The 27,959-nt window shown below is 44.3% G+C and overlaps 1 protein-coding gene across 1 annotated transcript; it reads left to right on the top strand.

The window, feature by feature from the left end:
• Positions 1-645: 645 nt before the first annotated feature.
• Positions 646-4,409, top strand: LYPD3 (LY6/PLAUR domain containing 3). The gene is made up of 5 exons (XM_061173605.1): positions 646-733; positions 1,317-1,448; positions 2,218-2,388; positions 2,634-2,795; positions 3,660-4,409. Exons 1-5 carry the CDS (start codon positions 646-648, stop codon positions 4,142-4,144), a joined length of 1,038 nt encoding a protein of 345 aa, XP_061029588.1. The 3' UTR covers positions 4,145-4,409.
• Positions 4,410-27,959: the final 23,550 nt, after the last annotated feature.

Genomic DNA, 27,959 nt, shown 5'->3' with positions numbered 1-27,959 from the left:
CAAGGTCTTTGCACGTCCTGACCCCTCTGCTTTGCAATATGCTCTGCCCCCATCCCGACCTGCCGCACTGGCTAAACCTCCAAGTCTTTAAGATCGTAAGGCACCTGGATGATTTACATCCTCAGGGACGCTTCATTGACCAGCCCCCACTTTTAGATACCACACCTCCTTGTGGCTCCCTACACTTTTTCCTTCGTTGTCCTCGCTGTAAATAACAATTTGTATGATTATTTGATTAATATCTGTCTCCCCCATCGGACTGTGAGCTCTGTGAGGACCAGCACTGGTTCTGTTTAGTCTCCAGCATCACCCGGCCCAAAGCCTGCACTCATTCAACATTTACTGAGTGCTGAGTGTTGAGTAGACCCTCTCTGTGAGCCTTATATCCTCTCCCCACCGCCACAAACACACAGACTTTCTCCTGGGAACTGCCAGGGAACCTTGACTCCCGCCCTTTCCCTCCTTAGCAGCGGTGGGTGACGCACCCAGGGGCGGGTGTCGCGCCCCACAGCGGAGGCTGATTTGGCCCGGTTGGGCAAGGCCAGGGTTGCCTGGGGGGAGGTTACTCATCCTGGGCTCACGTAAGAGGGCCCGGGTTGGGAGGCGGCACAACTAGGGGGGAAGCCGACAGAGCAGGACGGAACCATGGACCCTGCCAGGAAAGCAGGCTCCCGGGTAGCGATCTGGACAACGGGCTGGCTGCTGCTGCTGCCTCCGCTGCTGCTTCTAGAAGGTGAGTCTGCTGCCAGAAGGGGGCGGAGGGGATAGAGTGGGAGCTCTAGGGAGGAGGGTTCCCCTACCCCATACAGACAGGGCTTGTGGGAAGGATCTCCCATCCTGGGCAGAGGGGTTGTGGGAAAGATCATCAGTCTCGGTCGGGGGAGGGGGTGGGCTGCGGGAAGTTTCCCTACCCTGGGCAGAGGGGACTGGGGGAAAATTTCTTCCATCCTAAGCAGACGGGGGCCTGTGGGAAGGGATCCCTCACCGAGCTGACTTGACTGTGGGTAAAATTCTCCCATCCTGAGTGGAGAACTGTAGGAAGGAGTCCCCCCCCCGTCTATGGCAGGGATCCCCCACCTTGGGCAAAAAGGGCTGTGGGAAAGATGCTCCCACTGCAGGCATAGGGCGTTTGAAGGAAAGGGACACAAATGTATCTCCTGGCCTCAGATTTGTGGCGAGGTTTTCCTTATCCCGCCCTGGAAAAGGGTGTGCAATAGGATTGCACTGGGACAGAGGGAGTGGGAAGGACTATTTCTCCTTTGGGGGAGGAGGGTTCAGTAGGGATCGCTCAGTTCTACCTGCCTCTGTACCCCCAGGAGCGCAGGCCCTGGAGTGTTACAGCTGCGTGCAGAAAGCAGATGACGGATGCTCTCCGCAGAAGACTAAGACGGTGAAGTGCGCGCCAGGCGTGGACGTCTGCACAGAGGTCGTGGGGGCGGTGGAGACTAGTGAGTGGGGCCTCCCAGTCCTTGAGTATTCCTTTACGCTCCTCCATCTGGGCCCCGCCTCCTTATAGTCCCGCCCCTCCCTCTGAATTTGGCCACACCCCCTTGAACGCAGCCCCATCCTTCCCTTTCAGCCTGGCGTGGGCCCTTCAACACAACCACGCCATTAGTGCTTAGAGGGATGAGGACGGAGAGTTGCGCATGGGTGGGGTGAACTGGGAGAACCCAGATCTGGGACCTCGTCTCCTTCAAGGGCACACCCTATCCATTTCCCCTGGACCACTGAGATCTCCCTACCCACTTTCTGTCCCTGCCAGAATCCTCTCCACCCCAGCCTCCCCCATCCAGTGGGGCCCTTGGTGATGGAGATCCCTCGAGAGGTCTTCTCCTAAAATCCCTAGGCTGAGGCTCCGCCCCTCTGACCCGCCCCTGTCTGCGGCCACAGCTCCTAGGAGGCCCCGTCCGTCTCTGATCCTGTGCCTTTTTTGTCGGTCTCAGTTCCTTCTGATGCTGCTTTCTGCGGTTCCGACTCCCTATGGTCGTGCTCCGTCTTAGCTCCACTCTTGGCCCTCCCCCGTCGATTGTGTCCAGTGTCTGTCAGCCTGTCTGTCCCCTCAGACTCCGCTCTTTCAGGTTCCGCCCCTCGGTCTGTTGTTCTTTCCCCTCGGATCTGCTCTTTCTGAGGCCCTCGCCCTCCCACCCTGGCCTGTCCTCTGGTGCCGGTCTATTCCAGGCCCCGCCCCTCTGACCCTGCCCCCTCCCCTCTCCGCAGTCCACGGGCAATTCTCGGTGGCAGTGCGGGGCTGCGGTTCGGGACTCCCCGGCAAGAATGACCGCGGACTGGACCTTTACGGGATTCTGGCCTTCGTCCAGCTGCAGCAGTGCTCCCAGGACCGCTGCAACGCGAAGTTCAACCTCACCTCGCGAGCGCTCATCCCCGCAGGTCGGTGGGGGCGGGGCCGCAGGCCCAGGGGCGGAGCCATGTCTGGGCTGAGCGGCTAGGGGCGGTCACAAGGGAAAGGCGGGAGAACTCCGCAGGGGCTGGGGGCGGGGCCACGCCCTGGGGCGGGGTTAGAGGCTGAGCTGAGTGTCCGTCGAGGGGCGGAGACGTGGGCTGGAGGGACGCGGAGCAGGGCCGTGCTTCCTGAACCCTCTCGACCCCTTCCTTCCTCCCCGCCCCCCTCGCAGGCAATGAGAGTGACTACGAGCCTAACGGGGCCGAGTGCTACAGCTGCGTGGGGCTGAGCCGCAAGGAGTGCCAGGGTACGGCGCCGCCCGTCGTGAGGTGCTACAATGCCAGCGACCACATCTACAGGGGCTGTTTCGACGGCAACGTCACCTTGACGGCAGGTGAGCGAGCTCGAAGCACCGGGCCTTCACGGGTTGTGGTAGCCTTTCTGAGGCCTCATGGGTGGTAGGTAGCCCTTTACCCAAAGGGTTCCCCCACCTCAGCGCATTCTGGGAACTGAAGGCCTAAGTTCGTGGCTTGTCCTAGAGCATCATGAAAAATGCAGTCCTATTCCCAGTATAGCACGGGAATAGGAATGCTTTTGTCCTAGAGTTTTTGGGGAAATACAATTTTCATAGAGGCCTGCCAGGTGCAGAATGGGAGGATGTGCAATGGGAAATGTATTTAAGCCTCCAAGCTTCTGCCCAGGCATCGTGGGTAGTGTAGTTCTGACTCCTTAAAATTCAAGGGTTAGTGTCCGCACTTGTCCCAAAGTATTAGGAGAAATGTAGTTCAGCCTCCTGGCCTCTGCTTCAGGGAACCATGGGAGATGTTCTTCAAATTACATTCTCTGCCAGGTGTATTATGGCAGATGTAGTTCTGACTCTAAGACTGAATTTTGGTGGGGGTGGTGTGAGGGGTGGGGGGAGAGAGAGGGAGGCAATGGTCTTCTGCTCTTTCCTCGTGTGAGAGGTGTTGTATCCCAGTTCAAACCTTTCTTCCAAGGCATTGTGGGACTTGTAGTTCATTCTACACATTTTTTTCCTCTCAAAGTACTATGGGAAATGTGGTCCACCGTGTGCCAAAGACAGTGGGACAGTGTTTCTCAAAGTGGGGCCCGAATTGAGACTTCGGGATTAATGGATGCAGAGTCCTTCTGTCCCCTGTTTTGGGTCTTCTTGCTCTTGTCTTGCCCCTAAGTTTCATTCTGGCTGTGCCTACCCCCTCCCTCCAACCACGGACCTACCTGTGTCTCCCTCCTGCAGCTAATGTGACTGTATCCTTGCCTGTCCGGGGCTGCGTCCAGGATGAGTCCTGCACCCGGGATTCGGCGACAGGCCCAGGGTTCACGCTCAGCGGCTCCTGCTGCCAGGGGTCCCGCTGTAACTCGGACCTCCGCAACAAGACCTATTTCTCCCCTCGATTCCCGCCCCTTGTCCTGCTGCCCCGTCCTCCGTCCACCACTCTGGCTGCAAACAACTCTGTCAGTACTTCTGCCCCAGCCCTGTCCTCCACTTCCACCACCAAACCCACCCCAGCCCCAACCAGCCAGACTTCTCCAAAAGAGGTCGAACCTGAGACCTCCCAGGAGGAGGAATCTACCTCGGCTGGAGGTGCTACTGGCCACCAAGACCGTAGAAATATTGGGCAGTACCCCACAAAAGATGGAGCCTATAATAAAGGCTCTGCAGCTCCTTCAGTGGGGTGGGTGGCTCTTCTGTTGGCTGTGGCTGCTGGCACCTTACTATGAACTTCTCTACCTCTTGCCCTACTTCCTTGGCCATGGGTACCCTCACTTCCCGTTACTCCCTCTTCCACCACTGGACTGGGCTGGCCCAGCCCCTGTTCTCCCTAGCTTTTGCTGCACTGGTTTGCAGCTTTGGGACAGAAAGTTACCGTTGTATATATCCTGCCAGGGTGTTCCAGCCTTTTGAGGGCAGCAACTGTATCCCCCTCATCTTTGTCTCTCCCTGGTCTCCTACTGGTGCCTAGGTCAGAGGGAAGTCAGAGCTGTCCCAGGGAAGGTGGGAGAGACAGTGATAAGCTTCCTATTCGCTTTCTCACAGTCAACCTGGAATAGGAGAGATGGGGTCTGAGGGCTCTGCCTCCTGCCCCTGAATCTTTGTGGGAATCATTTTTTGGCATCTTTGTCTTCTTTTCTAGACTGTGAGCTCCTCAAGGGCAGGGACCGTGCCTTACACCTCAGTGTGGTCAACCTCTGGCACATAAGGCTTCAATAAAAGTTTAATTACTTTGTATAGTGTTTTAAAGGAGTTATTTCTACCTCATTGCTGACCTACCTCAGTGTAACCTACCTGAGATATTTCTACCTCCTGAAGCTGAGCTAGGGTGGGAATGCCAAGACTGAAATGGAGAAACTGAGATCTGGAGTCGCAGCCCTGGGGGACGTTGGTTTTGAACACTTTTCACCTCCTGAGGTTTAGCCGTGCTTATGGGTGATCCCACTGGTGAGGGGGAGACCGGGTGAGACCACTGAGCAGTGTGGAGGGGTGAATGGTACTCTTAGCAATGTTTGGGAGCAGAGGGGAGCTTTGTTTCACAGGTTTGTACACGGTCCTCAGGCCCCACCAACTTTGCCGTCTGGTTTTTTTTCTTTTAAATAAATGTATTTATTTTTTTTAAATATTTTTGGCTGTGTTGGGTCTTCGTTGCTGCGTGCGGGCTTTCTCTTGTGGCGAGCGGGGGCTACTCTTCGCTGCGGTGCACGGGCTTCTCACTGCGGTGGCTCCTCTTGTTGCGGAGCATGGGCTCTAGGCGCGCGGGCTTAAGTAGTCGTGGCACGTGGGCTCAGTAGTTGTGGCTCACAGGCTCGAGAGCGCAGGCTCAGTAGTTGTGGCGCACGGGCTTAGTTGCTCCGCGGCATGTGGTATCTTCCCCGACCAGGGCTTGAACCCGTGTCCCCCGCATTGGCAGGCGGATTCTTAACCACTGCGCCACCAGGGCCCCTCATCTATCTGGTTTCTTAAGAATCATTGTACAGCACGGGGAATATAGCCAATATTTTTTTAGTAACTGTAAATGGAAAGTAACCTTAAAAAATTGTATATAAAAAAATAGCCTGGCTTAATGATGAAAAAAAAAAAGGAATCATTCAGTGGCTTGGCCCCGGCGTCCCACCTGTCCAAAGGGCTTGCGGGTGCCGCTGTCCGTTTTTGCTTCCTCTTGGGGACTTCGGGCCTGAGTCCCACCACCATCTCCTCCAATGAGATGAAAGCTTGGGCGCCCAGGGAGGAAAAGCCTGGCTTGGGAAGACCCTGGCAGGCTTCGGGACTGCTTGATGGAGAGGAACCAGGTGTGCAGAATGGTGAGATAATCATAGTAATACTGGGAATTCGCTGGTGGTCCAGTGGTTAGGACTCAATAATAGTAATACTGGGAATTCGCTGGTGGTCCAGTGGTTAGGACTCCCCGCTTTCACTGCTGTGGCCTGGGTTCGATCCCTGGTCCGGGAAATACAATCCTGGAAGCCACATGGCATGGCCAAAAAATAATAATAATAATACTGCTGATATTTCCATTCATAATAGGGAGTAGTGTGAGTTAATAATAAAATAACAGTAAATAGTGATTATAGTAACAAAATAGGGAATAAGAGCCTGAGCAACAAACAATATAAGTATCAGTATACCGTAACTATAGTTACGGGAATGTTAGTCATTTAAGAGTCTTACCAGATGACAGGCTTGGGCTAAGGATGTTTGCATCCATCATCTCACTTGATTTTCCATATAAATTCTCAGATGGGATGACTGGGAAAACGCAGGCTCAGAACGGTAAAGTAATTTAACCCACAGCACGTATATATTTATTATGTGCCAGATACTGGTTTAAATGCTGTACTTGGATTAACATATTTAATCTACACAACCATCCTATGAGTTAAGTATTAATCATCTGCTTTTTATAAAGATGAGGAAACCAGGCCCAGAGAGGTTGAGTAACTTGCCTCGGGTCACCCAGCTAATAAGCAACGGAGTCCAAATTGGAACCCAGGCAGACCGGCCTTATAGAGCATGAACAAGAGGGCTGTAACTTTTCCCTCAGCTTAACTAAACTTTAGATAGACTTGTTCCTGCCTCTAAAGCACTGTCCTCCCTCTCACCCTGGTCCCTTACAGAATCCAGATGGCCTAACCACAGATGCCCCAGACCTCCTGTTTCTTAGAGCATTTACTTTAGAAAACTTGTCATTGTAAATTCTTTCTCTGCTCTTTTGAGATGTATATAAATCTGTTTAAAAGACTCTTGCCAGTTTTACAACCCAGGAAATGTATTTCACAAGGACCTGGGAGCTATCTCTTTGAAATATAAACATCAAAGGAGATAGCACCTCTATCTCCCAGTTTCCCTAGAAACCTGACTTCAGTGGGGACCTTTCTCCAAGTTGTGAAACTACCCCTTGTCCAGAAGATGCAGGAAAGTTTCCTTTTCCTTTGGGTGAAGCCAGTTCGCAAACAGATGACCTACTACCCTCAACCCCCACCCCAGTTCTTTTTTTTTTTTTTTTAATTTATTTAATTTATTTATTTTTGGCTGCGTTGGGTCTTCGTTGCTGTGCATGGGCTTTCTCGTTGTGGCGAGCGGGGGCTACTCTTCATTGCGGTGCACCGGCTTCTCATTATGGTGGCTTCTCTTGCTGCGGAGCACGGGCTCTAGGTGCACGGGCGTCAGTAGCTGTGGCGCGCAGGCTCAGCAGCTGTGGCTCACAGGCTCTAGAGCGCAGGCTCAGTAGCTGTGGCGCATGGGCTTAGCTGCTCCGCGGCATATGGGATCCTCCCAGACCAGGGCTCGAACCCGTGTGCCCTGTATTGGCAGGCGGATTCTTAACCACTGCGCCACCAGGGAAGCCCCCCGCCCCAGTTCTTAAAAACCTAACTGCCTTGTGTTTCAGCTGAGTTGAGTTCAGACTGAGTTCTGGCCTCTGTCTCTTTCTGGAATACTTTAAATGAAGACTTCTTGCCTGTCCGACTTGTCCCGTGCAGTTTTTGCTTTGACAAGCAGGACCTGCTAACCAGCGTGTTAACACTCGTTAGAGGTAACTCTGAGTCTGTTTTTTTGCCATCTTGGTGGTGTAAGTCAGAGGACTCCTGGGTTTCTGAGGGTGTTGAGGCTGGAAATCCTCCTTTTATCACCTGTCACTCCATGCGGGTGTTTTCTCATCTTTGGAGGAAGTGCCAAAGTGGGGAAGCAGGTGATGAAGGATGATATTTTTTGGAAAGTAAAATCAGCTCTTACACAGATACAAGATGAACACGTGTCAAAGATTTCATTTCACTCATTTATGAATGAGGGGACCCATACAATGTTACAACCAGTTCAAAGGAGAATTCCAAGAACACACGCAGGTAGGAGATCAGGAGTGCTGAAATAAATTTATGAGCGGATGTTGAACCGGTCAATAACCAGAGGGAAATAATCAACTGTATTCCGCTAGGCAGGAATCTTTTGCATTGCTCTCAGTTTACCATCGGTTTAGTATTACTATCATAGTTTAAGACAGTGAAAGGTGGAGCTAACCCAGAAGGATGTGCTAGACAGGACACCCAGTAATCCCTTCTGCCCATTAGAAAGGCTTTTACCTCTGGAAGCCCCCGGTGTGTTGTGAAGGCCCCAACACAGTCTGTCCTGACACGGCACCTTGTGAGTTGGGGTAGGGCATTTTGCAAGCACAGATGAGGGACAGAGGAAAGATGCCTTCCAGGTGTGGGTCCCATATTGCTGGTGGTACCCCTCTCACCTCCACATCCATGTAACCGCCTAGTGTTGTCCATTTCAGAGACTGTGTTAGTTTCCTCGGGCTGCGGTAGCAAAGTGTCACAAACTGGGTGGCTTAACACATCAGAAATTTATTGACTCATCGTTCGGGAGGCCGGAAGTCCAAAATCAAGGTGTTGGTGGGGCCATACTCCCTTCAAAGCCTCTAGGGGAGAACCCTGTCTTGCCGCTTCCAGCTTCTGGTAGCCCCAGGCGTTCCTTGTCTGCTTCTTCAATCTCCAGTCTCCGCCTCCTTCTTCACATGGGAGCTCTCCCTGTCTGTGTCCAAATTTCCCTCTTTTTCTGAGGTCATATTAGATATTAGTCATCTTAGCTTGATGAAATCTGCAAAGACCTTATTGCCAAATAAGGTCACATTCATAGGCCCTGGGGGGTTGGGACTTCAACATACCTTTTTTGATGGGGGCACAGTTTCCCTCATAACAAAGACACAGTGTAGAATAGAGATTCAGAGGCCAGGCTTGTGTCAGACATGTTTAAATCTCAGCTATGTAACTACTCTATACCTTGTTTTATTCTGAGTGAAACTGAGCTGGGAAATTCTCTCGAAGTCCCAGTTTCCTTATCTCTTAATTGGGGATAATAGTTCCTGCCTTTAGGACTCTTGTGAGACTTGAACTTGATAATGTAAGTCAAGTACAGTGCCTGGCATATGGTAAGTGCTCAGAATATAGGGAACCAGCAAGATAGTACAGTTAATTCAAAAGCTTATAGATGAGATGAAGTATATTTAGTCATCGAAAGAAAGAATGCTGAAATAAGATTGAAAACTGAGATTCAAAATGAATTCTTGTCTCAGGGTGATAAAACCTTAATTTCTGGGGCTTTTGTTTACTGGGCAGAAATCATTCCATCAGAAGGCATTTGCCTCTTTACCAGACAAAAACCATTTGCAATTTACCAATCTTCTTATCATTTGCAAAGTTAATATCTAAAATTTATAGAGTTTGGGCCCTAATCAATAATAAATAGTAAGACATATGCCTGTTACCCCCAGAGAATCAGATAATCCCTGAGTGGGCCTGTTATATGTGGTTCCCCTTTTATCTTATTTCTAAGTTTTAGATCATCATGGCCGAAGAGAAGTATATTGCAAAACATTTAAATTACATATGTAATTAAAATTTTTCTAGTGTTCACATTAAACAGGTAAAAAGAGAAGAAGCAATGAATTTTAATAATATATTTTAATGCAAGTATTATCATTTAAATATATAGTCAGGGCCACCCACTCCGGACACAGTCTCTTTTGGAAAAGTTCTTGATCCCCAATGCTTCACAAGCAGAGAGCAAAGTCTTCTATTTGAAAATGAAAGGAGACTACTACCGCTATTTGGCTGAGGTTGCTGCAGGTGATGACAAGAAAGGGATTGTGGATCAATCACAGCAAGCATACCAAGAAGCTTTTGAAATCAGCAAAAAGGAAATGCAGCCAACACATCCTATCAGATTGGGTCTGGCCCTTAACTTCTCTGTGTTCTATTATGAGATTCTGAACTCCCCTGAGAAAGCCTGCTCTCTTGCAAAAACAGCATTTGATGAAGCCATTGCTGAACTTGATACATTAAGTGAAGAGTCATACAAAGACAGCACACTAATAATGCAGTTACTGAGAGACAACTTGACATTGTGGACATCGGATACCCAAGGAGACGAAGCTGAAGCAGGAGAAGGAGGGGAAAATTAAAAGGCCTTCCAACTTTTGTCTGCCTCATTCTAAAATTTACACAGTAGACCATTTGTCATCCATGCTGTCCCACAAATAGTTTTTTGTTTACGATTTATGACAGGTTTATGTTACTTCTGTTTGAATTTCTATATTTCCCATGTGGTTTTTATGTTTAATATTAGGGGAGTAGAGCCAGTTAACATTTAGGGAGTTATCTGTTTTCATCTTGAGGTGGCCAATATGGGGATGTGGAATTTTTATACAAGTTATAAATGTTTGGCATAGTACTTTTGGTACATTGTGGCTTCACAAGGGCCAGTGTTAAAACTGCTTCCATGTCTAAGCAAAGAAAACTGCCTCGTATTGGTTTGTCCTGGTGGGGAATAAAAGGGATAATTGGTTCCAGTCACAGGTGTAGCTGTGGGTACTTTAAGGTTTGGAGCACTTATAAGGCTATAGTAGAAATAGATATCCCATGGATATTACATGTTAAACCATGTGTTATCTGTGGAATACTCAGTCTCAGTGTGCACACCATTGACTACAGCTACAGAAGTGTTCCTTTAGTTGTGACCCAATTTACTCTGGATAAGGGCAGAAACGGTTCACATTCCATTATTTGTAAAGTTACCGGCTGTTTGCTTTCATTATTTTTGCTACACTCATTTTATTTGTATTTAAATGTTTTAGGCAACCTAAGAACAAATGTACAAGTAAAGATGCAGTAAAAATGAATTGCTTGATATTCATTACTTCTTGTGTATCAAGCGCAGCAGTAAAACAAAAAACCCATGTATTTAACATTTTTTAGGTTTTTTTTTTTGCTTTTGTGGGGTTTTTTTGTTTTGTTTTGTTTTTGTTTTGTTTTTTGGGGTTTTTTTGGTTTTTTTTTTTGATACTTGCCTAACATGCATGTGCTGTAAAAATAGTTAACAGGGAAATAACTTGAGATGATGGCTAGCTTTGTTTAATGTCTTATGAGATTTTCATGAACAATCCAAGCATAATTGTTAAGAACACGTGTATTAAGTTCATGTAAGTGGAATAAAAGTTTTATGAATGGACTTTTCAAAAAAAAAAAAATAATAAATAAATAAATAAATATATAGTCAGTATGAAAGCATTATTCATGAGATATTTTGGGGGGAGTTGTACTAAGCCTTTGGAGTCCCATGTGTATTTTATGCTTATATTACATTTCAATTCACAATAGTCACGTCTCAAGTGCTCAGTATCTAAAGCTTTAGAACTTTGTATAAATGGAAATATACTGTATACTCTTTTGTGTAAGGCTTCTTTCACTCAACGGAATGCGGTGGGGTTTTTTGATAAACTTATTTATTTATTTATTATTTAGTTTTGGCTGCGTTGGGTCTTCGTTGGTGCGCACGGGCTTTCTCTAGTTGCTGTGTGCGGAGGCTACTCTTTGTTGTGGTGCGCGGGGTTCTCATTGCAGTGGCTTCTCTTGTTGTGGAGCATGGACTCTAGGCGCGGGCTTCAGTAGTTGTGGCTCGTGGGCTTCAGTAGTTGTGGCTCACGGGCTCTAGAGCGCAGGCTCAGTAGTTGTGGTGCACAAACTTAGTTGCTCCACGGCATGTGAGATCTTCCTGGACCAGGGCTCAAACCCGTGTCCCCTGCACTGGCAGGCGGATTCTTAACCACTGCACCGCCAGGGAAGTCCTGGAATGTGGTATTATCCCAGTTTGTTTATTCATTCTTCTATTGATGGACACCTGTTTCCAGTTTGGGGCTATCATGAATAAAGCTGGTATGACTATTCTTGTATATTTGTTTTTATGAACATAGGCTTTCATTGCATAAATACGAGGAATGGAATTGCTATGTCAAAGAATGGGGGAATATTTAGTTTAGTAAGAAACTAGCAGACCCTTTTCAAAATTGTTTATCCTATTTCACTGTCCTACACTATTTTACTAAAATTAGAATTTCTGTTACTCTGTGTTGTCATCAACATATTGTGTTGTCAGTAGGTCTTTTTTTTTTTAAGTTGTATTTATTTATTAGAATTTTTAAAATTAATTAATTTATTTTTGGCTGCATTGGGTCTTCGTTGCTGGCGTGGGCTTTCTCTAGTTGCGGCGAGCGGGGGCTACTCTTCGTTGCGGTGCACGGGCTTCTCATTGCAGTGGCTTCTCTTGTTGTGGAGCACGGGCTCTAGGCACGTGGGCTTCAGTAGTTGTGGCATGCGGTCTCAGTAGTTGTGGCTCGTGGGCTCTAGAGCGCAGGCTCAGTAGTTGTGGCACACGGGCTTAGTTGCTCCTCGGCATGTGGGATCTTCCCGGACCAGGGCTTGAACCCGTGTCCCCTGCATTGGCAGGCAAATTCTTAACCACTGCGCCAGCAGGGAAGTCCCAGTAGGTCTTTTAAATTCTGGTAGGTGTGTTGTGGTACCTAATTGTGGTTTTAATATGCATTTCCCTGAAGTCTAATCTTTTTTGTTTTGTCTTTTTTTTTTGGCCGTGCTCCACGGCCTGTGGGACCTTAGTTCCCTGACCAGGGATGGAACTCATGCCCCCTGCAGTGGAAGCACGGAGTCTTAACCGCTGGACCACCAGGGAAGTCCCTAATCATTCAGAGTAATTTTTCACTAGTGTGGTATCCAGTGGGATAATGGGAGGAGCTTTGTGGAGCATTGAGAAGGGATGAAATAGGAAAGCAGGCAAGTATATGGACCCAAAAAGTCTAGGCTGATTTCTAGGCAGAATTAAGGGCTCACTGGAGGTTATATACCACTAATTTAAAGTCAGACTTTTCAGCAGCGTTGTGTGATTTTCCTCCAGTGTCAGAGGGAAATCAAATTGGAGTTGGTATTGCTAAGAGAGCTCTCTGGAGCCAGGAGGACGTTAAGGAAGTGTGACTTACGCACATCTCAGCCTGGGTGAAATCTGATCTTTTGATCAGATCACCTGCCAGAAACTCAAGATACTTATCAGACCCTACCCTAAAATGACTCGTGACAGTCTATCTACTTATTGGAGCCCTACCCTAAAACACCTTGTGATTCCTTAAGGACAAATATTTTCTGACTCTCATTAGAGTCCATCACAATTCTCACCAGGCAACTTTTTTTTTAAATTAATTAATTTCCTTTTGGCTGCATTGGGTCTTCATTGCTGCGCACGGGCTTTCTCTAGTTGCGGCGAGCGGGCGCTGCTCTTCTTGCTGTGCGTGGGCTTCTCATTGCGGTGGCTTCTCTTGTTGCAGAACACGGGCTCTAGGTGTGCGGGCTCAGTAGTTGTGGCTCGCGGGCTCAGTAGTTGTGGCTCACGGGCTCCAGAGCTCAGTCTCAGTAGTGGCGTAGGGGCTTAGTTGCTCCGCGGCATGTAGGGTCTTCCCGGACCAGGGCTCGAACCCGTGTCCCTTGCATTGGCAGGCGGATTCTTAACCACTGCACCACCAGGGAAGTCCCTCACCAGGCAACTTTTAACAGCCTCGTGGCTTTTTGTCTTTATGAGACCCTGACTTTTTCTCTTCCTTGGAACGCTCTTTTGGGGTTACCTGAATCTGTGTCTCCCAAATTGCCATTCATAAGACCCCAAATAAACCTTTTCTTATTTGCAGCCTCCTGCATTCTTTTTTTTTTTGGTTGACACCAGCTCTGGTCACTTACATCACTCTGGTACAAGCATTGAGTGGGTAGAAAGTTGGATACTGGCAGATTGCCTTTCTAATAGGACAAAGCCAGGAACTTGAGAGCATATTGCAAAAAGTGTGATTACAATGATGAACAGTGGAATTTAAGGTTGGAAGTTGGAAGGACCTGAGTGATATGACAGACAATTCATTCATTTGTTCAACACATTTTCATTTAATACTTACTATGGGTCAGGCATCATGCTGAGTGATGGGGATATGGCTTTGAACAAGAAGTCATGGTTTATCTGAAAAAGAATATATATATGTGTGTATCTGAATCACTTTGCTGCACACCTGAAACTATCACAACACTGTAAATCAACTATGCTTCAATTTAAGAAAAAGAATGCCAGAATAAATCCAAACATGTGTGTGTATATATATTATATATATAAATAAATAAAATATATATTATACATAAAATATATATATATATATATGGGTATTCCCTGGTGGTCCAGTGGTTAGGGCTCTGCGCTCTCACTGCTGAGTGCCCAGGTTCGATTGCTGATCGGGGAACTAGGATCCCACAAGCCACGTGGCATGGCCAAAAAAAAAAAAAAAGTCATGTTTCTTGCCCCCATAAGGAGGCAATATGGTTGAGTGGTTAAGAGCTTGAACCACACTGCTTGCATTCAAATCTTGGTCCTGCCAGCTGTCATCAGGATAACTTGGGCAAGTTATTCAACTTCTCTGTGCCTCAGTTTCTCCATCTTTAAAACAGAAGTGAGCTAGAAATAAGGACATACTCAAAGAATGATGCAGGTGTGTCAGAAGGACACAGGAAGACATCTTAATAAGGCTTCCTATGACCAAATCTGGAACAAATTGAACCTCAGATTAAATAATAATAGTAAAGGATTATAACCCATTGAATAAAACAAGAATCCGTGACTACAAACTGATAGAAAATCAATGAAAATAAATAAAAAGGAGAGAAAGCGCATTCTTAGAGTAAAAAAATTAATGAATGATGTAGAAGGAATGATGGAATCAAAACATCACCATTTGGCAACCTTTATAATGATAATTAGTTCAGGCAAGATTCAGTCGTAGATGCTGTGATATTGTGATTTATAACAAGAAACATATTTGGTCTTCATCCTGGTTTCTGGCACAGAGCTCCTAAAGCCCTTGGAAATTTCCTAAGTGATGAGAGTGATAAAGGTGTCTTGATACTGATAACAAACCCCTTTCAACCACACCTGAGTTTATGCTTATGAGGTGACTTTTGGAAAACACCTAAGGATGGGGGATGGTTGCCTGGGGGATCAACCATGTAATTAGAGGGTTGGAATTTTCAGCCACCCCCCAAGCCCCACCTCCCAGGAGGGGAGAGGGCCTGGAGGTTGAAATCAATCACCAGTGGCCAATGATTTAATCAATGGTGTCTATGTAATGAAGCCTCCACCAAAATCCCCAAAAGCCTCCACCAAAACCCCCAAAAAGATGGGGTTCAGAGAGCTTCCGGGTTGGTGAACACATGGAGGTACTGGGAGGGTGGCACATTTGGAAGCTCCCCACCCCCTCCCGGTACCTTGCCCTGTGCATCTCCTCCATCTAGCTGTTTCTGAGTTACATCTTTTTGTAATAAACCAGTAATCCAGTAAGTAAAATGTCTCTCTGAGTTCTTTGGATTGCTCAAGCAAATTAATCAACAGAGCGGGTTGTGGGAACCTCTGAGCTATAGCCGGTCAGTCAGAAGCACAGGTGACAAACTGGACTTGTGATTGGCATCTGCAGGTGGGGGGCGGGGATAGGACTGAGCCTATAACCTGTGGAATCTGACGCTATCTCCCAGTAGATAGTGTCAGAATTAAGTTAATTGCTTGGTGGTGTTGGAGAGAACATACATCCATACAAGTTAAAACTAGTGGGTTCAAGTTTGAGGAGTAACAGGATATTTCCCTGGTCACAAATTATCTCCCCACAAGATACTTATTAATTACACAGGGGGAAATAGTGACAAAAATAGGAAAAACCTGGCAGCCACCACTTTCACTAAGTGATCAAAGTTAACATCAGTAGAAAGGGGGCAAACAGACATCACGGGCCTCTTGATATGATGCACTGAGAAAGGACACAGCATCGCTTCTGTGGTCTTGGGCAAAATGTGGACAATCTGAATCTAATCATGTGGAAACATCAGCTAAGCCCAAATGGAGGGACATTCTACAAAGTAACCGGCCTCTGCTCTGCAAAAATATCGCTGTCATGGAACACAAAGAATGATGGAGGCTCTGTTACAGAAGAAAGGAGATTTAAAGAGACTTGGAAACCGAATGCACTGCATGAACAAGTATTTTCTTTTGCTACAAGAGACATTACTTAAGCAGTTGACAAAAATCTCAAGAAGGTCCAGAAACTAGACAATTTATGTTTGATGTTAATTTCCTGATTTACATAAATGTACAGTGATTATGGAAGAGAATGTCTTTGTTCTTAGGAAATACACACTGATGTATAATTTAGAGGGAGAGTGGTCACCTGCCTGCCTCTTACTCTCAAACTGTTCAGGAGAGAAAAAATATTTCTAGAGAGATAGAAAAAAATGTGGTAAAATGTTAACTTTGGGGAACCTGGTTGAAGGGTATATAGGAATTCTTTGTGTCATTTTTGCAACTTCTCGATAAGACTGAAATTATGTCAAACACTTCAAAAAGAAAAATAACAGAAACTAGTAATATTACACTAGGCTAAAAGTAAATGAATAATAACATACCTGCCTCATAGAGTAGTTGTGAGGATTAAAAGGAGCATATATATCTATATCTATATCTCTCTCTCAGGACAGTACCTAATTTTTTTATTTTTAATTTTGTGCTTTTGTGGTGTTTATAATCTCAAAACAAAACTAGACAAGAGTGGGGGGAGAATTGCACCATCAGACAACACATGTCGGTCTGGGAATGCCAAGTGCAACAGAGCACTGACCTTGGCCATTGGTCTTGCGCTCATCTTTCCAGTAACTATTGCATCCTAGCCAAAAACATTCTTTATTATATTAAGATAATGCCATTTTGGAGAGTCTCAAAGATGATATACTGAGGGAAAGATGACAAAAGAGTGCACTCTGTATGATTCCATTTATATGAATTTCAGGAAGAAGCAAAACTAGCCTCAAAGTAGCGCTTACATCTGTGCATGGGTGTGGGTGGTGCACAGTCTTGACCGTGAAAAGATATGAGGGAGTCATCTGGGGTGTAATAAATACTTTATAGCTTGACTCATGAAGTCATTACTCAGGTGAATATAAATATAAATAATGTGTAGGAAATTTATATAACTTTACACTTGATTCATGTACTTTGTTGTATGTCTGTTGCTCTTCAGTAAACATTTTTTAAAATAAAAAAATTGAGCTAATATCTATAAAACAGGTAAGACAGTACCTGGCATCTAGGAAGCACTCACTGAACATTATTATTTCTTGTATGATTATGTCTCTGATACCTTACAAAGAGTAGATATTTGCCAGATAAATGCTTGCTCAGTTTTTAAAAGCAACCATTGTTTCTATGTGCCAAGCACCATGGGAAGCACTTTCCAGGCACAGCTGAATATTCAGAGCAGTCTTTATTGTAAAATAGTATTAGCATTTTGTTTTCCAACTTTTATTATGAAAAATTTCACACCTACAGACAGGTTGGAAAGATCATGCAAAGCACATCCATTTGCCCACCACTTATTTTTTATTTTATTTTATTTTTTTATTGAAGAATAGTTGATTTACCATGTCGTGTTAGTTTCAGGTATACAGCAGAGTGATTCAGTTTTTTCTTTTTATATATATATATTTTTTTCAGATTCTCTTACCTTATAGATTATTACAAAATATTGAGTATAGTTCCCTGTGTTATACGGTGGGTCCTTGTTGGTTATCTATTTTATATATAATAGTGTGTATACGTTAATCCCAAACTCCTAATTTATCCCTCTTTCCCCCCACTTTCCCCTTTGGTAACCATAAGTTTGTTGTCTATGTCTGTGAGTCTATTTCTGTTTAGTAAATAAGTTCATTTGTATCATTTTTTCAGATTCCACATATAAGCCATATCATATGATATTTGTGTTTCTCTGTGTGACTTGCTTCACTCGGTATGATAATCTCTAGGTCCATCCATGTTGCTGCAAATGGCATTATTTCATTCTTTTTTATGGCTGAGTAATATTCCAGTGTGTGTGTGTGTGTGTGTATCACATCTTTTTTTTTTAATTGTTCACTTTATTTATTTATTTATTTTTTAAATTTAATTTTATTTATTTATTTTTGGCTGTGTTGGGTCTTTGTTGCTGCGTGCAGGCTTTCTCTAGTTGCGGCGAGCGGGGGCTACTCTTCGTTGCAGTGCGTGGGCTTCTCACTGCGGTGGCTTCTCTTGTTGCGGAGCACAGGCTCTAGGCGTGCGGGCTTCAGTAGTTGTGGCACGTGGGCTCAGTAGTTGTGGCTCACGGGCTCTAGAGCGCAGGCTCAGTAGTTGTGGCGCACGGGCTTAGTTGCTCTGCGGCATGTGGGATCTTCCTGGACCAGGGATCGAACCCATGTCCCCTGCATTGGCAGGCAGCTTCTTAACCACTGCGCCACCAGGGAAGTCCCTATCATATCTTCTTTATCCATTTGTCTGTCAATGGACATTTTCCCCCCACTTAGATTCAAAAAGTTTTAACTTTTATTTATTTATTTATTTTAAACATCTTTATTAGAGTATAATTGCTTTACAATGGTGTGTCAGTTTCTGCTTTATAACAAAGTGAATCAGTTATACATATACATATTAGTTTTTACTTTTTGTGAGGCCCACTTACGGTACTCCATTTAACAGAGGCAAACACTGAGGTACAAACAAGATTAAGTTGCTTCCTCAGGGTTTCCCAGAATTAGGATTTGGACCCAGGGAGTCTGACCCTAGAGGGTGCCCCCCAAAACAACTAGTTCTCATGTTAGGTTTTGGGGGACACAGATGGGAAAGCCGTGCCCTAACATCTACATTTCACCATTTAGTGCTGCGCTGTTCAATAGGTGACCGCCAGCCACATGTGGCTGCATACATTTAAATTTAAATCATTAAAATTAAATAAAATTTAAAACTCAATTCCTCAGTGCTGCTCGAGTGCTCAAATAACCACATGTGGCCATTGTATGAACAGTTTCAGACATAAAGTTTTCCACTATTACAGCTGTCCATGGAAATAATCAATAAACAATCTATAATAGGAATAGAAAATAGTTTTTATTTGAGCCAAACTGAGGACTATAGCCCAGGAGACACAGATTCAAGAAGCACTTGAATTCTGTTTCGCTGGACTACAAAATGCGGGAGGCTCATAAAAGCAAAAACCACAAAATTACATAAATTGTTTGTCAAGAGTCAAGACTGGAGCTGGCAAGAAGTAATGGTGCTTGTTAAGCAAGGCTTGGTTGGGGTCAAAAATGGTTGCTTAGTTACAAGGGGACATCTTGAGACCATAAAGGTACAGCTGGCAGCTAGCAGATACTGTTTTGAGAATGGCTGGTGGTGTCTTTGAGTCTGATACAGTTCAGAAAATTGAAGTCCTCTGTGATGCAGGAACATGTCTGAAATCACATCCACGATGGCCAACTGGCTCCATTTTGAATGCCTGAACCAGTTACTCCATTTTGATTTTTAAATGCATTCTTTTCTTTCATGGTTAAAGCAGATGTACAATGGATCTTTGATAGGCCACAAAGCAGGCTGTTCTAATTAGCATAAAGTTTAAGTTAGGTTAGGAATTCCCTGGTGGTCCAGTGGTTAGGACTCTGTGCTTTCACTCTCGAGGTCCCAGGTTTGATCCCTGGTCGGGGGACTAAGGTCCCACAAGCCACACAGTGTGGCCAAAAAAAAAAAAAAAAAGTTTAAGTTAGGTCATGTATAAGCCAGAATGACTTCCCCATACTTCAATATGTGAAAATTTCTCCCATCACAGCACTGGACTCTAATGCGTAAAATGGAAAAGACCTATAATTTCAATCCACATGGCGGTGGTGATGTTGGTGAGGATTGGGGTCAGGTTAGAGGGTGTGTCAGCAACAGATTGGGAAAAAATTTAACCAGCTGGGTGTTTCCTCCCCTCACTTTTATCTTTAATCTTTTTTTAAAGGCTTTTCATCTGCCCCCATATGCCTGTTATTCTTTCCTGCTCTCCACCCTCCCTCTGACCTATCATCAGTGTAAATTCAGTTGTTAGTCTACTGTAATCCTAAGTGCTTTGATCCATATCATGATGAACTTTCCAGTGGGCTGAGTCAGAATTCTTTTTATGCTGGAATCAGTGTCTCTTCCTTGTCTTGCTTGAGATTAGGTAAATCCACTCACAGGAAAAAGCTGAATGTGGAGTTCGGGGTGGAAAGATCTAAGTTCATATTCTATATTTATTACCTATGTGGATTTGGGCAGGTGAGTTCACCTCTGGGAGCCACCGTGTCTCATTTGTAAAATGAGCATCGTCACATGTGCTTCCCAGTGGTAGCGTGAGAATGATGAAGATTAGGTCTGTAAGAGCCCTAGCCAGGTAGAGCGTTTAGTAATTGGTAGCTGCTGTTATTTGCAGACACTTTGTTTTCTGCTTTCTCCACCTGTAATTCTTCAGGGCAATACATACCTTGTGTGGCACAGAATGCCACATACAGAAGCAATATCTGGGGTTTCAAGCCAATGGATTAGAAATCTACAAGGTAGGAGTTTACAAGCACTATCAGGTATCACGGCCGCCGTGGATTGAAACACAAATTGGGATTTGTGGGCTTTCTTTTCTGCCTTGTTAGTTTATATGAAAAATCTGACAGTGCCACTTCAATGAAAACACAGTTAAATGTGTTTAAGAAAAAATCTGATAGAACGTGCTCTTGCATATAATTAAAGAATATCTAGAATACCCCAGTCCCCCCTTTTGAAAAAATAATTGTTGAGCCCTTGCAAAGCAACCTCTACATTCTACCCTGTCCAATAAAACCTCCTGTGACCATGGAAATGGCCTGTAGTCTATGCTGTGCAGTGTGGTAACCGAGCTCATGAGTGCATGTTTAAAGGTGGTTAGTGTGAGAAACTGAAGTTTCAATTTTGTTTCATTTGAATTAAATTTAACCAGCCACGTGTGGCTTGTGGCATCCATGTTGGACAGCAAAGCTCTTGATCAACAGACTGAGTGTTGGTGAAAGTGGAATGCTGCTTCTCATAATTGAGTTTGATGAACAAACAGTGGTTCCTGGTTTGGGATCTAAGCATTGACATAATTTCTCCAAGTCTGTTCTTGGGGACTAGTCTCTGCTTTTCAGAATCAGCTTGGCCATGGAGTGGCCATTTAGTTTCTCTGAGCCTTGGTCAAATGTGTCAAATGCGGGATAATCATATTCCTTTTGCAAGGTGTTGTGAAGTCAGGCTGAAATTCTAAACCAGCTCCACCTTTTCCTGGCTATGTGACCTGGGGCAAATTACTTAACCTTTCTCGGCTTCAGTTTCATTAACTTTAAGATGGGAATGAAAGTTACCTTCCTCATAAGATAGTTGTGAGGATTAAGCAGTGTCTATAAAGTACTTAGAACCGTGCCTGGGGCATGATACAACCTATATATGTGTTTGCTCTTGTACTATGCTTGTGAAAAGACTGGACAAAAATTGTAGGTCAGGAAATCAATTTAGTAAGTCTCCACCAGTGCTTTTGGGGTCTGTTTCTTTACTGTGTCTCTTGGAATTTATTTTCCTGTGTTATGTTAACAATTTATAAAACCATATTTGATATTACCTTTTTAAAAAATTGAAGTTGATTTACAAAACGTTTCAGGTATACATTCTTTTTTTTAAAAATTTTTTATTGAAGTATAGTTGATTTACAATGTTGTGCCAGTCTCTACTGTACAGCAAAATGACTCAGTTATACACATACATACATTCTTTTTTTAAAAAATTTGTTTATTTTATTTATTTTTGGCTGTGTTGGGTCTTCGTTGCTGCGTGCAGGCTTTCTCTAGTTGCGGCGAGCGGGGGCTACTCTTCGTTGCAGTGAGTGGACTTCTCATTGTCGTGGCTTCTCTTGTTGTGGAGCACGGGCTCTAGGCGCGCGGGCTTCAGTAGTTGTGGCTCACGGGCTCTAGGGCACAGGCTCAGTAGTTGTGGCGCACACGCTTAGTTACTCCGCGGCATGTGGGATCTTCCCAGACCAGGGCTTGAACCCGTGTCCCCTGCATTGGCAGGCAGATTCTTAACCACTGCGCCACCAGGGAAGTCCATGTGAGTCTATTTCTGTTTTGTAAAGAAGTTCATTTGTATTATTTTTTAGATACCACATATAAGTGATATCATATATTTGTCTTTCTCTGTCTGACTTACTTCACTTAGTATGATAATCTGTAGGTCCATCCGCTATTATCTTTTAAAAAAATTTATTTTATTGAAGTACAGTAGATTTACCTGCTATTATCTTTTTAAGCAAGGATATGTTTTGTTTCATGACGCTTCTTTCTCTGGAAAGATCTCAGAGTTACAGAAAAGTTGCAAGTACTGTACAAAGAAATTATTTTTCCTAAGCCATGTAATAATGAGTTGCCAATATTATGCCCCGTCACCTACGGATATTTAGTGTGTTTCCTACAAACAGGGCTGTCTCCTACATAACCAAAGTACAACCTCAAAAATAAAAAGTACTAGCATTAAAAAATTACTACCATCTAACCCTCATGCTCCATTCAAGTGTCACCAGTTGTCCCAATAACGGCTTTCACAGCAAAGGTTCCAATCTAGACTCTTGCATTGCATTTTGTTGTCATGTCTCTTTTGCTTCCTTTAGTCTGGAAAAATTCTTCATTCTTTCCTTGACCTTCATGACTCTTGTGAACATCACAGCCCAGTTCTGGGGTAGGATGTCCATGGATTTGATATCTTCTCATGATCAGATTCTGGTCGTGCATCTTTGGCAGGAGGGTCACGAAAGTGGTGTTAGGATCTTACATCCCATCGGGATGTTCTCATTAAGGTGGTGTCTTTCAGGCTCCTCCGCTGTAAAGTTACTCTTTTCCCCTTTGTGATTAATGTGTTTTCTGGGGAGGTCTTTTGGGGTCATGTAAATACCCTGTTCCTTGTCAGGCTTTCGATTATTCATTTATTTAGTCATATCAGGATAGACTCATAGCGTCAAGGGATTGTAATCTATTACAGTCATTGTTTATTTTGATGTTCCAGTTGTTTCCAGTTTGACCTGTGGGAGCCCTTTCCAGCTGGCTCCGGTGTCATTTTTGCCTGTCCCCATCATTCTTTTTTTGTTTGTTTGTTTTAGGAGAAGTTAAGTGATTTTTTAAAAAAATTTTTATTGGAGTATAGTTGATTTACAACGTTGTGTTAGTTTCAGGTGTACAGCAAAGTGAATCAGTTATACATATACATACATCCACTCTTTTTTAGATTCTTTTCCCATATAGGCAATTATAGAGTATTGTGTAGAGTTCCCTGTGCTGTACAGTAGGTCCTTATTAGTTATGTTTTTTTATATATCCCATCATTCTTTAAACGTTCTTTTGCTTCCTGGCACAATAAGATGTGCCAGGCTCGCCTAGTACTTTCCCCATCCCAGTCCTGGAATTAGCCTTTACTCTGGGAAGCCCTGGTCTATTTCTCTGGAGAATGACATTTAGAAACCAAGAGTTGGGAGTTACATGTGGCCATTGCTATTGGCTCTTACTGTACCCAGGCTCTCTCAGAGTGGGCAGAGGTAGGGAATGTATGTGTGTATTTGTGTAGATATAGATTTACATCTATATTCCTTTTTTAAAAAATTTTAACTTAAAACATACAGATATGGGTTTATTTGTCAGTCTTTTGATGAGAAGCCTAGGCTTTTCTTTTCTTTTCTTTTTTAAAAAAATCTTTTGGCTATGCTGTGTGGCATGTGGGATCTTAGTTCCCCGACCAGGGATCGAACCTGTGGCCCCTGCATTGGAAGCGCAGAGTCTTAACCACTGGACCACCAGGGAAGTCCCCTAGGCTTTTTTTTTTTTTTAATTTTTATTGAAATACAGTTGATTTACAATGTCGTATTAGTTTAATGTGTACAGCAAAGTGATTCATGTACATATATATACATTCTTTTATAAATTCTTTTCCATTATAGGTTATTACAAGATATTGAATATAGTTCCCTGTGCTATACAGTAGGTCCTTGTTGGTTATCTACTCCATATATAGTAGTGTGTATATTTTAATCCCAATCTTCTAATTTATCCCTCTTCCCCCCCCCTCCCCTTTGGTAACCACAGGTTTGTTGTCTCTGTCTGTGAGTCTATCTCTGTTTGGTAAATAACTTCATTTGTATCATTTTTTTACATTCCACATGTAAGTGATATCATATGATATTTGTCTTTCTCTGTCTGACTTGCTTCACTCGGTATGATAATCTCTAGGTCCATCCATGTTGCTGCAAATGGCATTACTTCATTCTTTTTTATGGCTGAGTAATATTCCATCTGTATTTCTCCATCTGTCTCTCTATAGTGAAAGTCATGAGTTTACACTGATATCTCCAGTTCCAACCCAGCACTACAGGGCTTATTCTTGTTTTCTCCCTTTACATAATTGTAGCTCATTTCTCCAGCAGTGAGAAATCTGGCTCCCAGTGCCCTTAATATATTTACTTATTTATTCGATCCCCCTGAAAGTAACCAATCTCTTATGGCTGCCACTGCCTGCACCCCTGGCCCCTGGGGTGGAGGCCCTGCTCACCACATTTGGGTCCTGACACTCTATTCTGGGCCCTGTGTCCCCCCTACTCCAACCCCTCTTCCAGACACCTACTTGCTTATGCTCAGGAAGAGAAAGGAAAGGAAGAGATTGATGTGTTTAAAATAGAATAGATTCCTGTTTTGCTCTTCCAATTTCTACTTTGAAGCTCCTAGCTATTCTTTCCTTTTCTTTTCTGTTCCTTGTTAGAAACGCCAGATTCTGCATAAGTTAAGTGTTCTTTTTTTTTTTTTTTAAAGGAATTCCTTTATTTTTATTTTTTATTTATTTATTTATTTATTTTTGGGCTGTGTTGGGTCTTCGTTTCTGTGCGAGGGCTTTCTCTAGTTGCGGCGAGCGGGGGCCACTCTTCATCGTGGTGCGGGGGCCTCTCACTATCGCGGCCTCTCTTGTTGCGGAGCACAAGCTCCAGACGCGCAGGCTCAGTAGTTGTGGCTCACGGGCCTAGTTGCTCCGCGGCATGTGGGATCTTCCCAGACCAGGGCTCGAACCCGTGTCCCCTGCATTGGCAGGAGGATTCTCAACCACTGCGCCACCAGGGAAGCCCTAAGTGTTCTTTTATTGAACTGGACATAGCTTAAACATGTTTTCAGTGAAATGCTCACCATAACAGAAGTCACAGAACGAAGGAAAAGGAGGAGAAAGAGGAAGAAGATGAGGAGCAGGAGAATATAGTTGCATAAAAAGCAACAGAGAGGGAAATGACATAATCTCATTCCTGTATTTTTTCCAAGGTTTGATCTTTGAGGTCCCTGGTTTGTGCTTGAGAAATGGACTTCAACATGAGGCAGGGCTCGTTGGGGACAAGGCAGGTGTGACAGGGGACCTGTCACAGGGGAGGCTCTGCCCAAACTGGCCTTGCTGGTTTCTCTTCTTCCCAGGTTTGTGGGAAGGGCTTATTTAATTTTAATTACATAAGTAATGCACGAATACCTTCTCGATGTAAAACATTCGAACAATATAGAGGGAGAGCAAAAAGCCCTTTTGAGAAAGGGGCAGTCAACCACTGACAAAGGGAGGAATTTGGAGGGCAGTGTGGAAATAGTTTTCAAAATGACAAATGTACATCACTTTTGACTTGGCAGTTTTCCTCTTAGGAATTTATCTTACAGGCATGGATCATATGTCCAACATGAGGTCTGCCCAAGTGATATTAATTACAGTAGTGTTTGTAATGGCAATAAAACTAGGAATCACCTGAGTGTTTATTAAAAGGGGTCTGGTTAAGTTAATTATAGTACATTCAGACAGTGTGATGCTCTAAGGGCATTTAAAAAAATGAGGTACAGCTCTATGTATTAATCTGGAGAGAGCCTGAAGAGAATCTTAAGTGAAAAATTAAAGTAAGATGCAGAATTGTGTGCCACCATGGTGTAAAAAAAATGATCCATGTGTGAATGCTTGTATATGCCTAAAATATCTCAGGAAATCACTATATTCTTGCTTCTGGAAAGGGAATCGGGTGGCCATGGGATGGGGGTGGGAGGAGATTTTCCCATCCCTCCTGATGCATCCTTTATATCCTTCCTGTGTGATCTTGGACAAGCCATGTGTCTGCTCTGAGCCTCAGTTTCCCCGTTTGTAAAGGGAGGGTCATGACAAGGGAGACTGGAGTTCTTATTCTGGAGCTGGCACAGCAGATGGGCCGTTAATGAGAGGCCCCACATCCCGCCAGTCTGGGGCTTCACAGAGAACTCACTCCAACTTTCTGCTTTATCTGACGATAAAGAGACACATGCACCCCAATGTTCACAGCATCATTATTTCCAGTAATGCCAAGATATGGAAGCAACTTAAGTGTCCATTAACAGATGAATGGATAAAGAAGATGTGGTCTACATATACAGTGAACTATTACTCAGCCGTAAAAAGGAATGAAATATGCCATTTGCAGGAACATGGATGGACCTAGAAATTATTATACGAAGTGAAGTAAGTCAGACAGAGAGAGACAAATATTATATGATTTCACTTATATGTGGAATCTAAACTATGACACAAATGAACTGATTTATGAGACAGAAACAGACTCACAGACATGGAAAACAAACATGGTTACCAAAGGGGAAGCGGGGGGGGGGAGGCATACATTGGGAGTATGGGATTAACAGATGCACACTACTATACATAAAATAGATAAACAACAAGGATTTACTGTATAGCACAGGGAACTATATTCAATATCTTGTAATAAACCATAATGGAAAAGAATTGAAAAAATATAGATATATACATATATATATGTATAACTGAATCACTTTGCTGTACACCTGAAACTAACACAATATTGTAAATCAATTACACTTAAAAAAAAAAGAAAAAGAGTCAGTAGCATTTGCAGCCACCAGTCTGCAGTGAGATGCACAAGGGGATTTTCCTAACTCCTTGGCAATCTCTGGTGGGTAAAAGGCAAGATAACCCAGTCCTTTCCCAGGCCTCTGCATTCCCAACCACACCCCCGTGCTTGGGTCCCCCTGTGGGTTTCCCCTTCAGGAGTCTCAAGAACCATCATCGTTCTCTCCCTACGGAGACCTCTGGTGAGTGGGGAGTGGGCTCCTGTGGGCTGTCACTCACCCAGCCTAATAAGTGACCTGTGTAGGAGCCCATCTTGATTCTACATGGCAGGAGCTCCATCGCCTGGTCCAAAATACTGCTCCTCCACCAGTCTGTGACTTTGGGCAGTCCCTTCATCTCTTTGTGCCTCAGTTTCCTCATCCATAAAATGGAAGCAATTCCTACTTCATAGGGCTGTTGTGAAGACATCCTAATTAGCTAATGTGACTAGATCTGCTCTGTCCACTAGGGTAGCCACTAGCCCCACGTGGCAATTGAGCCCTTGAAATGTGGCTGGTCTCAACAGAGGTGTGCTATCAATGTAAAATACGCACTGCATTTTGAAGACTTAGTATGAAAAATAAAAGAATGTAAACTAAATCATTCATAATTTTTATGTTGATCACATTCTAAAATGATGATATTTTGGATGTGTTGGATTAAAGCATGATTAATCTCCCCTGTTTCTTTTTGCTTTTTTTTTTTTAATTTTATTTATTTATTTATTTTTGGCTGTGTTGGGTCTTCATTGCTGCATGTGGGCTTTCTCCAGTTGCTGCGAGCCGGGGCTACTCTTCGTGGTGGTGTGTGGGCTTCTCATTGAGGTGGCTTCTCTTGTTGCGGAGCGCAGGCTCTAGGTGCACGGGCTTCAGTAGTTGTGGCACACGGGCTCAGTAGTTGTGGCTCATGGGCTCTAGAGCGCAGGCTCAGTAGTGGCTCACGGGCTTAGTTGCTCCGTGGCATATGGGATCTTCCCGGACCAGGGCTCGAACCCGTGTCCCCTGCATTGGCAGGCGGACTCTTAACCACTGCGCCACCAGGGAAGTCCCTCTTTTTGCTTTTTTTAATGTGGTTACTAGAAAATGTAGAATTACATGTGAGGCTCACATTATATTTCTGTTGGATGGCACTGGTTTAGAAAAACTTTGGGCAGCCTCACATTAGCTGCTACTACAAGCAGCCCTCAGAGCCCATTTTTTGTTCCCACAGCTACTGATTGGTTTTCTCCACAGATTTATTGAGGTATAATTGACAAATAACGATTTTATACATTTAAGGTGCACAAAATGATGATTTGACATACATATACATTGTGAAATGATTGCCACAGTCAAGCTAATTAACACATCCATCACCTCGTGTAGTTAC

The sequence above is a fragment of the Eubalaena glacialis genome, chromosome 18 (genome assembly GCF_028564815.1).
Source record: "Eubalaena glacialis isolate mEubGla1 chromosome 18, mEubGla1.1.hap2.+ XY, whole genome shotgun sequence".
NCBI classification, from domain to species: Eukaryota; Metazoa; Chordata; class Mammalia; order Artiodactyla; family Balaenidae; genus Eubalaena; species Eubalaena glacialis.
The sequence above is the reverse complement of the archived record's forward strand: the minus strand, read 5'-3'. Positions and strand labels throughout refer to the sequence as shown.